This window comes from Xenia sp. Carnegie-2017, unplaced genomic scaffold, assembly GCF_021976095.1.
Source record: "Xenia sp. Carnegie-2017 unplaced genomic scaffold, XeniaSp_v1 HiC_scaffold_13, whole genome shotgun sequence".
NCBI classification, from domain to species: domain Eukaryota; kingdom Metazoa; phylum Cnidaria; class Anthozoa; order Malacalcyonacea; family Xeniidae; genus Xenia; species Xenia sp. Carnegie-2017.
The window spans coordinates 4,512,073-4,523,333 of NW_025813436.1; the positions used below are offsets into that span (position 1 = coordinate 4,512,073).

The window sequence follows — 11,261 nt, forward strand, 5'->3', positions numbered from 1 at the left end:
GTGACTCGGTCTCGAAACGTTTGTCTACAACACTTGAAACAAACTTAACTGTTAGGCGTGTTTTAATCAAGAAAATATTTTCTTGGATAGTTCTCAAATTACAACTTCGACTAGAAAAAAATATAAGCATTTCAGTGAAAACAGTAGCCTGCATACACTGATTACAATTTACAAATAAAAAGAAGGTTCTAAAGGTAGTGATATGGCGGCCATCTTTCACGCGCATCCGAAGAATCAAATTCACAACCAAGTAAAAAGCTTCAACTAACTAGTCAGCATAAGCAGGTGATTGTCTGTTTCGCTTTAAACACCTCCGCCGGTCGAAGGTCGTAGGGTTTGGCCACGTAACCTGGTTCAACACACACCATGTTTTTGTACTAAAAAATCGCCAACAAAACATGAATCCCGAAAATCGCCAAGAGAGAGAACATTATTTTTTTCATAGCTTTACCTCCGTATCGCCGAAATCCGACATCTGCTTTGCTTTTTCGATCCATGGGTTCCATACGACTGGGGAGAAAAAAATACTATTCATAACAGCATACCGCCGTTAGAACATTGATTGAAGGGGGGAGGGAGAATGGTGAATATTCATATATTCCTTTTCAATAGAAATTAGTCATCACAACTGAATATATGAACATTCACAATTCACAACTCCACACACACACACACACAAATGACGTTCTAGCTGATGGCCTGAATCAAAAATCTGAATGAGTGCTCGCTGATGTTACTATGTCAATCCACTTCTCGTAAATGAAATTTTAAAATGTATACCCGTGAAAATTTCTCACCGGTATCTGGAAGATTTTCTTTCGTTATTCGAATTTCATGATCGCCAGTCGACAAAAGCAGCTCGTTCGCCGTGTTCTTGTAGACGCTGCGAAATTTTCAACGTTGCAAAAGAAATTTTTCGTAAGCATTGAAACGAGTGTGCAGCATGATTATGGAAGTTAACTATATAGAAAATGAAATTCGAGAAATGCTCTCGACCTGATACCTGTCGACATTCCCGGAAATTTGAAGAGCTTCCCTTTCTTCCTTTTTTTCGCCACCTCCAACCTATAAATTGTGTTTGTACGAAATATAGCTAGCAACAAAAACAAACAGAAGTTCGTCATACGAAATTCAAACATTTAAAGTGGACGAAAGACTTTCGGTAGACGATTGGAATGTGATAAATGAATACGAATAAAGGCGTGCTTCATATTTACCTTATCTATATATTCACATCCATGAAGTCCTCGCAGTTTCATCTTAGAAATATCCACGTTGTAATAGGTATGAACAAGAGTCGTGAAGTGAAATCCCTTCGTTCCTGAAAACACGTCAATGTTGTAAACTTAAAAAAATTAAGTATGTATTTTGTAAACAAGGCAATGGAAGATGGCAATTATAAGTTTGCGCGTATTACATTGTTTGCACCTGAAGTGATCTCACTGAAAACATTTTGGTGTACAGTTGAAACTTCTATATATTTCAAAGTATTTTTCAACAATGTTTTCATCGAGAGAAATCTCGCCAAGGCTTGACACCTCATATTGTTCGGCCTCAAGGTCCAATGTTTGTTCACATGTTCACGTGTTATCCAATCATGATGGCTCTGGCTAAAATTGCCATTTGATTGGCTGATTTATGAACTTGGACAATGTTGACTTTTGAAATGAACTTCGAAACAGTTCAGTCGAGTCATTTGATTTGGTTCATACCCGTATTTTCAATGCTCACTTCTGTGGAAAATTCGTCGTCTTTCAAAGTCAAAGTGTACAAGAACTTAAAACTGCAAAGAAAAAAAAATTGTTAGCAGTTCTGGCTGTTCCATCTGGCCAACTGAAAGTTTAGTGTATACTTATAATCCCAAATTTTTCGAGTTTGTTCTGTGTCCTCTAACACCAAAGCAGCGACAATGTTTCCACTTTCGTCCTTTGAAAATTATAAACAGAGTTTTAGCGCCTGGCTGCGTCCAAAAGCGAAACCTTACATATTCTGTAAAGCGAAGAATGATTCTTACATTATCTTCAATTTTTTATGCATAAAAATCTAAGGTTAGTTTTAGAACTTGATGACGACTGACGAGTACACGAAGTTCGAATCATGCTTACATGAGATTGACAACTTTTGGCAGGACTTAAATTACTCAACCTGCATAATACCTTATCGCAGGTAACGATACAGAGAAAGCGGGAAATAGGCGGGAATTATTTGAAAATGACTGAAATCTAGACAACAAGATGGTTTTCTTGCCGAAATCCAATTTCGTGAAGAATTTTGTCTTCTGTGTTTAAGTTTCTAAAGATTTTGGCAAGCAAAGCAAGTGGGGTTAATATATATACCTCAGCTTATTGAAGTTAGCTGGCAAATTTCTCATTACTCCGCAAAGAATTTGAACTTAAAAACTTCTCAATTTGGATTTCACTCACTTCAGAGAAAAATTCAGTGGATATTCTTGGCAACTGTAAGTACATTTATGTAAACTTTGGGTGACGAGCTGCAGCTTTGCGTGATCGTGCTTGTAGTTTGAAAATTAGGATCAAAACAATTGAATTTGAAACATGTAAATTTCAATGCCAATTTTACTTTGTGATGAATATTTCGGCCAATATGGCGTAGCCAATCAGAGCAGACCAATTTTCGCATACTTTCTTCAGGCGCAAAATACAAAAATACAGAAGGTAATCGAGATCGATTTCTCATTTTGTGCCAATCCCTTGCAATACATCATTCATTAGCCACTCAGGGAAGGCAAGAAACAGGGACTTACCCCACCTTCCACCAATAAATGTTCATTTGCTTTTTAAATGTATTGGGTTTCTTTTGTTTCCTAAACAGGCTAAGAGGTAGATAAATGATACCAGGCCAATGGCATTTCACACTGTGTGTATTCTGGGTTTGTAAGCTTATACATGGTATGCTTGCAGCTTGCATGGTAAGATAAACCCTGAAATTTAAATGGCTTGACATACTCAGCTCAATCAAAAGTCAAGTACATTTCTGTTAAGTTAGGTATTCATTGAATAGAAACCCAGCTTAAGCTGAGAAGTAAGGAAACAACATTATGAAGGGCATTTTCAATGACATCATAGTAAATATGTCTTCATTGCACTCAAAAATGAAGGAAAAGAGTTTAGGATTTAAATAGCATGACTGGTTTATGAGTTGAGATGGCAGGACAATTAGCAAAAATTGAATTGTGTTGGGATAAGTGTTTGACTTTGGTTGGATAACTTATCGACTACCTAAGGTGAACTGCTGATTCTCAATAAAATTCACTATGGATCATTCCTTAGTCTCAACAGAGATGATGCATTGAAATGGTAGTGTCATTTTTTATGGTAAAATGTTCACCACCATCCATGACATTTGCTTATTTCTTTACCTTTTCTGGTTGTTGATGTATCTTCCATGTTTCTGTTCGTGCAAATCCGTGTTGTGGTCCCAACTCCCATGGGCCAAAATTTGCTAGCAATTGACAAGTATCGCACGACTCTGATTAGTTTATGTAATCCTTAATTAAAAGTAGAGCCATGTGTATTTTCAACATTCAAAAGCAACTCACGAAAAACTACAGGAATTCCTCCCCGAATTGCTTTTACTCCATTGAAGACAGCATTTTTACTAAAATTATAACCAAACTGATCATACCAAATAGTTATTTTGAAAACACAGCAAAGTCAACAAGTTAACCCACATATGATTAAGACATAAATGGTGAAGGAAAAGTTAGTTCAAAGTGTGTTATACGTATTATCATTAGTCGAATATGGCATATATAACGTTAGTCTAATATGGAATTATACTATATATATTCACCTAACAAACAGCATTTCTTTGCCCTTGCATTTCCATGACGTCACTGTTGCACCTGTATAAATCCCATGAATTGCACAAAAACAGTATAGCATAATATTCAACTCTGCATAAAAAACGGCCTTAGATGGAGAGTTGCAGCTGTATTATTCTAAGAAGCCGAATGGTTACGCATCTTTATGCAATTTCCGCTTGTTTGTCATCGGTAGAAGACAATTTTAGTGGCAAAGCTGTGAAAAATGTTTAGCTTGAGGTTTTTGTGCTGTGTGTATTAATTATTGTGTGCTGAGACAAATAAGCTTCATTTGAAACTTGGAAGATTCTTAATTTGTTCGGTTGAATTCTTTAAATATGGAAGACAGTCATACCGTGTAGATAAACCTCTACTGCCGTCTTCTCGTCTTTCTTAAGCACAAGTTTCGGTAGTTCGCCTGTCATTTTTTATAAGCGAGGTTTCGCCTTCACCTTTTAATTAAAATCTGTATTATATAACTGCTGTGACTATGATTTTCTAACATTGAATTTGTAATTTGTAAATACACTTCGCTGATTGGCTAAAAGCTGTGTTTGTATTAAGCGATTTACACGTACGCAAAATTGCCGCCGCGAATTTAGTTTGCATCAATCGAATAAACATGAGTGACTAATATTAATACATGTTTGTTTGGTCAGAGTTAAACTGAAATATTCTGCTATCAAGACCAACCTAGACATAAGTTTATGCACAGCTAAAGACTCGGAAAATTTTTATCAGAAAGTTACAATTGTAATGTAGGTATCGATGAGCGATGATGTAAAATTTCAATCATTAACATTATTAAATACCCAGGCAAGCGAAGGTTAGCATGCATCGCAGACCATTTATAATTCTTGTGTACTTTGACTTTCCCGTCTTGTCGCGACATTGCACAATCACGCGGGACTCTCACGAAATTACATCCTTGAACCAATCAACATATTTCTTGGCACGTACACTAAAATATGACTGACATTATATATTGCCACGTGTGAAATAGTTGCATTTCCGTGAATTTTTTTTATAGTTCTTGGCAAGAAATGTAACCAAACCCTGACTCGAGTAGCACAAGTGAACGGGCTACTTTTTTTATTGAACTGATGATAGGCATTTTGTTCATTTAGAAATCTGTTGTTTTTACTGTGAGAGAACTTAGGGAACACCGTATTATTCACGTAGCACGACAAAACTGGTTGCTTGGCTACGCCATCGGCCATTCACGAAAGTGGCAGTCCAACAATAGCGCATTCTCGAGTATGTACTTTTTCAATACACCTTAAAAATTCGAAAACATTTGTTAAGATTTTATTTTTTGGAAATTCATATCCGATGGCATTGTCTGAAAGGTATTTCAATAAAATTAACCAAATCTCTTTTTCTCACATTGTATTGCAAACTGATTCGGTAGGGAGCTGGCGTCTCGTTTGCGAAAGCATTTTCACTATTTCGGGAATGCGCCTAATCGGGTGCGGTTAGGGTTGATCTCACTTGCAACATAAATATAAGCATAAGTATCCTCACTTGCAATAAACTGCGATAAGTGCAAGCATAACCATACATAAGCATAAGAAAAATAGAGAGTTTTGATAATCTTGTGCTTATGCTTATGTCGCAGGTGAGGACCGAACTGTGTTCGCTTTCAATGCCCAACTGTCATTGATCAAGACAGAATTGTCTTCCGCATCGATGAACGCTGTTCTGACTGTGCATATTAAATTTAATTTATGCAAATCACGAGAGAAAAGACCATCTCAAATACCTGTTGCGATAACAAAAACACACAAGACAAGCATTACGTATTTCCTTTCGAGCTTGCAATTAAAGTATCTTTTATATAAAACGTATGATTCAGGTGTAGTTGAACGAAAGCATTATGAACGACGAGTACGACTATCTGTTTAAATTATTACTCATTGGCGACTCGGGGGTTGGCAAATCCTGCATTCTGCTTCGTTTCGCGGACGACACTTTCTCGGAGTCATACATCAGTACGATTGGCGTGGACTTTAAGATTCGTACGTTGACGCTTAATAACAAGCAAATCAAGTTACAAATATGGGATAGCGCTGGACAAGAGCGTTTTCGTACTCTAACCACGGCGTACTACCGCAGCGCTCATGGTATAATACTCGTCTACGACGTCAACGATCGAGAGACGTTTATTCATATAGAAAATTGGCTTCAGGAAGTGTCCAAGTACGCCGCCAACGAGGTGAATCGAGTTTTGGTGGGCAACAAATGCGATGTCTTGAACAAACGCGAAGTGGAATACGAAACAGCTCGTGTTTACGCGGAGAAATTGGGCATCTCTTTCACAGAAGCAAGTGCGAAAGATCGAACGAATATCGAAAAATTGTTTAACATAATGGCGAACGAATTAGTTGAACGATTAGGGGAAAGTATTGAGGAGCCTTCGCCGCTGCAAGAGGACAAAGTTGAACTGACCGCTGGCACGGAAGTTCATGGCAGTGGCTATCGTTGCTGTGGATTTGGATAGCATTCTATCGTTCTTTCTCAAAACGCGTACGTTTGGTTTGTTCGTTCTCAAAACACGTACATTTTAGATAGTAAGGGACGTTCAGGAATTTGTCACTCGTACGAGACTAGATTGCCGAACTCGACTCGAATGCACTTTTAGATTCCTTGGTTGTTAATTGCAATAGTCGAACTCAGTGTCTCGGCTACCTACGTGTTATCGCAGTTCGTCTCTATTCATTTGCATTAAGTTATATAAATGTTATCGATTTCACTTCGTGTGTATTTTTGTAATTTTTCTTCATAAATAATTCTTCTTGCATTATGCAAGTCACATGTTTTTTTATGAAAGAGACGATAAACCGATCTGAAACGTTGCAAAAACGCTGAAGTGTAAAATTCACTCTCCGCCTGTGTCGTGTGCGTTTAATCATTCCTTGCCAAGTTAAAGTGTGGGCGTCCCCCCTCCCCCCCAAGGTTGATTATTTTTGATAAATTATTGGAATCGTTCGCAATGAGATAGATAGGAACTGTTCATCTATTTATTTACATTTTTACAACAAAAATAACCTATGGGAAATACAAACTATCTACGTAAATAACAGGTCATGTTTTCATACGGATTTGTCAACTGTGCGAAACATAACAGGTTGCGTTGATTTAGCAAATTGTGGCGTTTCTACAAAATTAGAAAATAAATTCTGCTATACGCAGTGCCAAGTACTTTTTTTAGAGATTTTACATTTTTTCATAAGTCACGCTGTAGCCACATGTTCGGCATGTCTTCGTCCACGTGTCGGTTTTTTCGTCGTAAACCTCCTCCCCAGGCTCCCCATTGGCGGGAAACTCGTGCACGTGATGCGAAGAGTTTTTTTTCCACGTGCTTGTCCTCACTGCTCGTCGTAGTTCTAAATGGACAAAACCAGAATTCATTTGTTTCATTGTCATGCGTGGGGTCGTCTTACGTACATTATCGCTCCGTTTCTATAGCAAGACCTATTCTTAAAATGCTTCGCCATTTGCAGTTTGCTATCCTTCATTCAACATATTTTAACAAAGTTTTTTATAATTTATATTATTTAACATATATCGGTACCATTACCCTATAAATCCATTACTATCATTAACAATTCGCAGAATACCACCACCATTACAATCGTCACTAATGTGTAGTATATGTATCCACTATCATCACCACTGCACAATTTATCGGCATCACCATCATTTCCAATATACGGTATATCATTACCAAAGTTTGGCATAACAATAATATGTTACATATCACAATGTAATGGTTAAAATGACAAATTGTGAGCGCAAAATGGTGCCAAACTTTCATAGGATTTGATTTCGAGCCATTTTACCTTTGACTTTTTTGTCAAATTGTTTTTCTTTTCTCTTCTCTCTCGCATTTGCTCTTCGCTCCCTTTCCTCTTCCATCGCTTCCTCGTCACCCCACACCTCTAAAGATCTTGCAAATACCTTAATGTTTGGCAAAGGGGTTACGATCCTCTCGTTCACTGTAAAATCACATAAAGAAGTGACCGTACCTGACTTTTTAGATACAGTTTCATGTCGCCCCAAGTCGACTTGTGTGGATTTTTCTTCACGATGCATTTCAACGGGGGTTCGCGTTTGTCCAAATCACAGTCTTTCAGCAGAAAGTGCTGTAATTATAAAAGAACAGATAACATGTAAACATTGAATATGAATTTGTTAAAACATGAACTTTTTTTGTAACCGAAATGGTTAAATTACAAAAGCCCTTAATAACTAATTTGTAAGATTATACATAAATTTACAAACCAAAAAAAACCAATTAGAATGGAAATAACCCGGATTCTTAAAAGCTACAACGGGTTCTAGGTCTAGAAGACGGCCAAAAATATTCAAGGTCAGTGAATGGGCTAGGATAATTGAAAACGCTAGTGGTGATACTCGCCGTTGATTGGCTAAAAATATTTTCCTTGAAACATGACTAGGTACTCAAATCACTTTTATGTTTTGCTGAAGGGTATTTCAAACTCAGCCTATTGTTGTTTCATAATGTCGGGAAAATATCTTACTGTTTGATTCCCTCAAACATCTCCGGTAAATACGTCTAATGTCACCATCAAAAAGCTCGCCCGGTCTTCGCAGAAACTTCAATCAACGAATAAAGTTTTTCCACAAAATTTCAATAAATTGTGCTATTCATACGGTTCCCCTAATTAATCCTTACTGTTTTTGCATCTGTTTTAGTGATTAATGCATGTTTTTCTTCATTATCTCTGCAATAAAAATAATGAAATCGGCGAAATTTACAAAGAAGATAAAAAGTACATAAGCTTTTCATAAAACAATACTAAGGTATTTTTTATATGTAATGTTCTGTAAATAGCCTATGCGGGCTTTCTATCATCGTTGCAAATTTCTATATTAGGATTATAACATAGCGTATACAAGGTTAAGTCTTTTTAAGATATGCAATACTCCTTTTGTAGTATATAAGTTCCTTTAACTATCAATTTGAGCTACGTTTCCATTGTAAGGAAAGAAGGGATTTACCCTCTCTAACTTCAATGGGACGACAATAAGGAAAACAAACCAAAGGAATGTTCCATCACACAAAAAAATAATTTATAACCACGACAGTATTATTCTACTCCATACTCTGTCATCTTTATGACAGCATTATTCTACTCCATACTCTGTCATCTTTACGACAGTATTATTCTACTCCATACTCTGTCATCTTTATGACAGCATTATTCTACTCCATACTCTGTCATCTCTATGACAATATTATTCTATTCCATACTCTGTCATCTCTATGACAATATTATTCTACTCATACTCTGTCATCTCTATGACAGTACTATTCTACTCCATACTCTGTCATCTCTATGACAATATTATTCTATTCCATACTCTGTCATCTCTATGACAGTATTATTCTATTCCATACTGTCATCTCTATGACAGTATTATTCTACTCCATACTCTGTCATCTTTATGACAGTATTATTCTACTCCATACTCTGTCATCTTTATAACAGTATTATTCTATTCCATACTCTGTCATCTTTATGACAGTATTATTCTACTCCATACTCTGTCATCTTTATGACAGTATTATTCTACGTCATACTCTGTCATCTCTATGACAGTATTATTCTACCCCATACTCTGTCATCTCTATGACAGTACTATTCTATTCCATACTCTGTCATCTCTATGACAGTATTATTCTACTCCATACTCTGTCATCTTTATGACAGTATTATTCTACGTCATACTCTGTCATCTCTATGACAGTATTATTCTACCCCATACTCTGTCATCTCTATGACAGTACTATTCTACTCCATACTCTGTCATCTCTAAGACAATATTATTCTATTCCATACTCTGTCATCTTTATGACAGTATTATTCTACCCCATACTCTGTCATCTCTATGACAGTATTATTCTATTCCATACTCTGTGATCTTTATGACAGTATTATTCTACCACATACTCTGTGATCTCTATGACAGAACTATTCTACTCCATACTCTGTCATCTTTATGACAGTATTATTCTACCACATACTCTGTGATCTCTATGACAGAACTATTCTACTCCATACTCTGTCATCTTTATGACAGTATTATTCTACTCCATACTCTGTCATCTCCATGACGTATTATTCTACTCCATACTTTGTCATCTTTATGACAGTATTATTCGACTCCATACTCTGTCATCTCCATGACAGCATTATTCTACTCCATACTCTGTCATCTCTATGACAGTATTATTCTACTCCATACTCTGTCATCTCCATGACGGTATTATTCTACTCCATACTCTGTCATCTTTATGACAGTATTATTCTACTCCATACTCTGTCATCTCTATGACGGTATTATTCTACCCCATACTCTGTCATCTCCATGACAGTATTATTCTACCCCATACTCTGTCATCTCTATGACGGTATTATTCTACCCCATACTCTGTCATCTCCATGACAGTATTATTCTACTCCATACTCCGTCATCTCTATGACGGTATTATTCTACCCCATACTCTGTCATCTCCATGACAGCATTATTCTACCCCATATCCCTATCTCTGTCAAGGCCATAACAGTATTGTTCTACTCCATACTATCATCTGTAGGACAGAACTATTCTACCCCATACTCTGTCATCGGCATAACAATATTCATGTCATTTTCGGCATATGTTACCAACTGTTCAAATAAATCACTTCAAAGACATTACCTACAACCATCGCAAACTGCAACACTGTAATTTTTTAACAAAAATGAATCAATGAATTCTTTGCAACACTCGTTACATCTCGGCCAATCTTTGCCAAGCTCAGATACTAAATAAAATGAGCCATTTTCAGTTACGGTTACCGTCTAAATAATGATGCTTTGGCAAAAATAGTTTGTTGAATCTTATTGAAATATTATCAAATAAAGATGTAGAACTTATGGTTTAAAACCTGGTTCGTGGACGATTTTCAATTCTTTTTCAGCTTCTAGTTGTTCCTCTAGGTCAATGAAAAATCCTCCTCCGGTGTCAACAGTACGACTTGTAACTACGCCACCGTTTACCGGTGTTGCAACTTCAAAATTATTATGTTTATCAGAAGTGTTATTAGCACTTTTACCAAGATAAGGATGGTTGGCAAGCCTGGCGTTTCTCAACAGTATAGCACGCTGCCTGTTTCGCTCAATTCTAGCACGTTGTCTATCCGTTAACGGGGTAGCATCCACTGAATTTTCCATCTTTTATTAAACAGCGTGTTCTCTAGGCTTAGCATGAAATTCGTTCGCCATCTTGTGTTGGCGTTTTGCCATCTCTAACATGAAGTAATTGATGATAATAAATAGAACAAATAGGTACGCGCAGTGTGTACGTAAATAGAATAAATATTCAAATAATATATGTGTATATTGATAATCATCGAGTTCTATAATAA

General features: G+C 36.6%; 3 protein-coding genes across 3 annotated transcripts; 1 reads left to right on the plus strand and 2 right to left on the minus strand.

The window, feature by feature from the left end:
• Positions 1–44: 44 nt before the first annotated feature.
• Positions 45–4,434, minus strand: LOC124451072 (putative glucose-6-phosphate 1-epimerase). Its single transcript, XM_047001707.1, has 11 exons — positions 4,179–4,434; positions 3,814–3,865; positions 3,560–3,618; positions 3,380–3,462; positions 1,853–1,926; positions 1,713–1,783; positions 1,218–1,321; positions 1,004–1,065; positions 798–883; positions 452–510; positions 45–377 (listed from the first exon to the last, which is right to left on the minus strand). Exons 1-11 carry the CDS (start codon positions 4,246–4,248, stop codon positions 273–275), a joined length of 825 nt encoding a protein of 274 aa, XP_046857663.1. The 5' UTR covers positions 4,249–4,434; the 3' UTR covers positions 45–272.
• Positions 4,435–5,597: 1,163 nt separating this feature from the next.
• Positions 5,598–6,575, plus strand: LOC124451119 (ras-related protein ORAB-1-like). Its single transcript, XM_047001753.1, has one exon. It carries the CDS (start codon positions 5,700–5,702, stop codon positions 6,321–6,323), a length of 624 nt encoding a protein of 207 aa, XP_046857709.1. The 5' UTR covers positions 5,598–5,699; the 3' UTR covers positions 6,324–6,575.
• Positions 6,576–6,821: 246 nt separating this feature from the next.
• On the minus strand, positions 6,822–11,152 carry LOC124451061 (DNA repair protein complementing XP-A cells homolog). Its single transcript, XM_047001696.1, has 6 exons — positions 10,782–11,152; positions 10,553–10,658; positions 8,523–8,571; positions 7,852–7,968; positions 7,666–7,783; positions 6,822–7,209 (listed from the first exon to the last, which is right to left on the minus strand). Exons 1-6 carry the CDS (start codon positions 11,065–11,067, stop codon positions 7,040–7,042), a joined length of 846 nt encoding a protein of 281 aa, XP_046857652.1. The 5' UTR covers positions 11,068–11,152; the 3' UTR covers positions 6,822–7,039.
• Positions 11,153–11,261: the final 109 nt, after the last annotated feature.

What these genes read in the sequence shown, in the direction of transcription:
- LOC124451072 (XM_047001707.1), bottom strand. Translation starts at nt 4,248, where the DNA reads ATGACAGGCGAACTACCGAAACTTGTGCTTAAGAAAGACGAGAAGACG. An exon ending in AGGAATTCCTGTAGTTTTTC is followed by an intron (nt 3,463 to 3,559) that starts GTGAGTTGCTTT and finishes GTCAATTGCTAG; the next exon opens with CAAATTTTGGCCCATGGGAG. An exon ending in CGGATTTCGGCGATACGGAG is followed by an intron (nt 378 to 451) that starts GTAAAGCTATGA and finishes GCGATTTTTTAG; the next exon opens with TACAAAAACATGGTGTGTGT.
- LOC124451119 (XM_047001753.1), top strand. Translation starts at nt 5,700, where the DNA reads ATGAACGACGAGTACGACTATCTGTTTAAATTATTACTCATTGGCGAC.
- LOC124451061 (XM_047001696.1), bottom strand. Translation starts at nt 11,067, where the DNA reads ATGGAAAATTCAGTGGATGCTACCCCGTTAACGGATAGACAACGTGCT. An exon ending in GCAGTTTGCGATGGTTGTAG is followed by an intron (nt 8,572 to 10,552) that starts GTAATGTCTTTG and finishes TTTTTATTGCAG; the next exon opens with AGATAATGAAGAAAAACATG. An exon ending in CTAAAACAGATGCAAAAACA is followed by an intron (nt 7,969 to 8,522) that starts GTAAGGATTAAT and finishes TTATAATTACAG; the next exon opens with CACTTTCTGCTGAAAGACTG.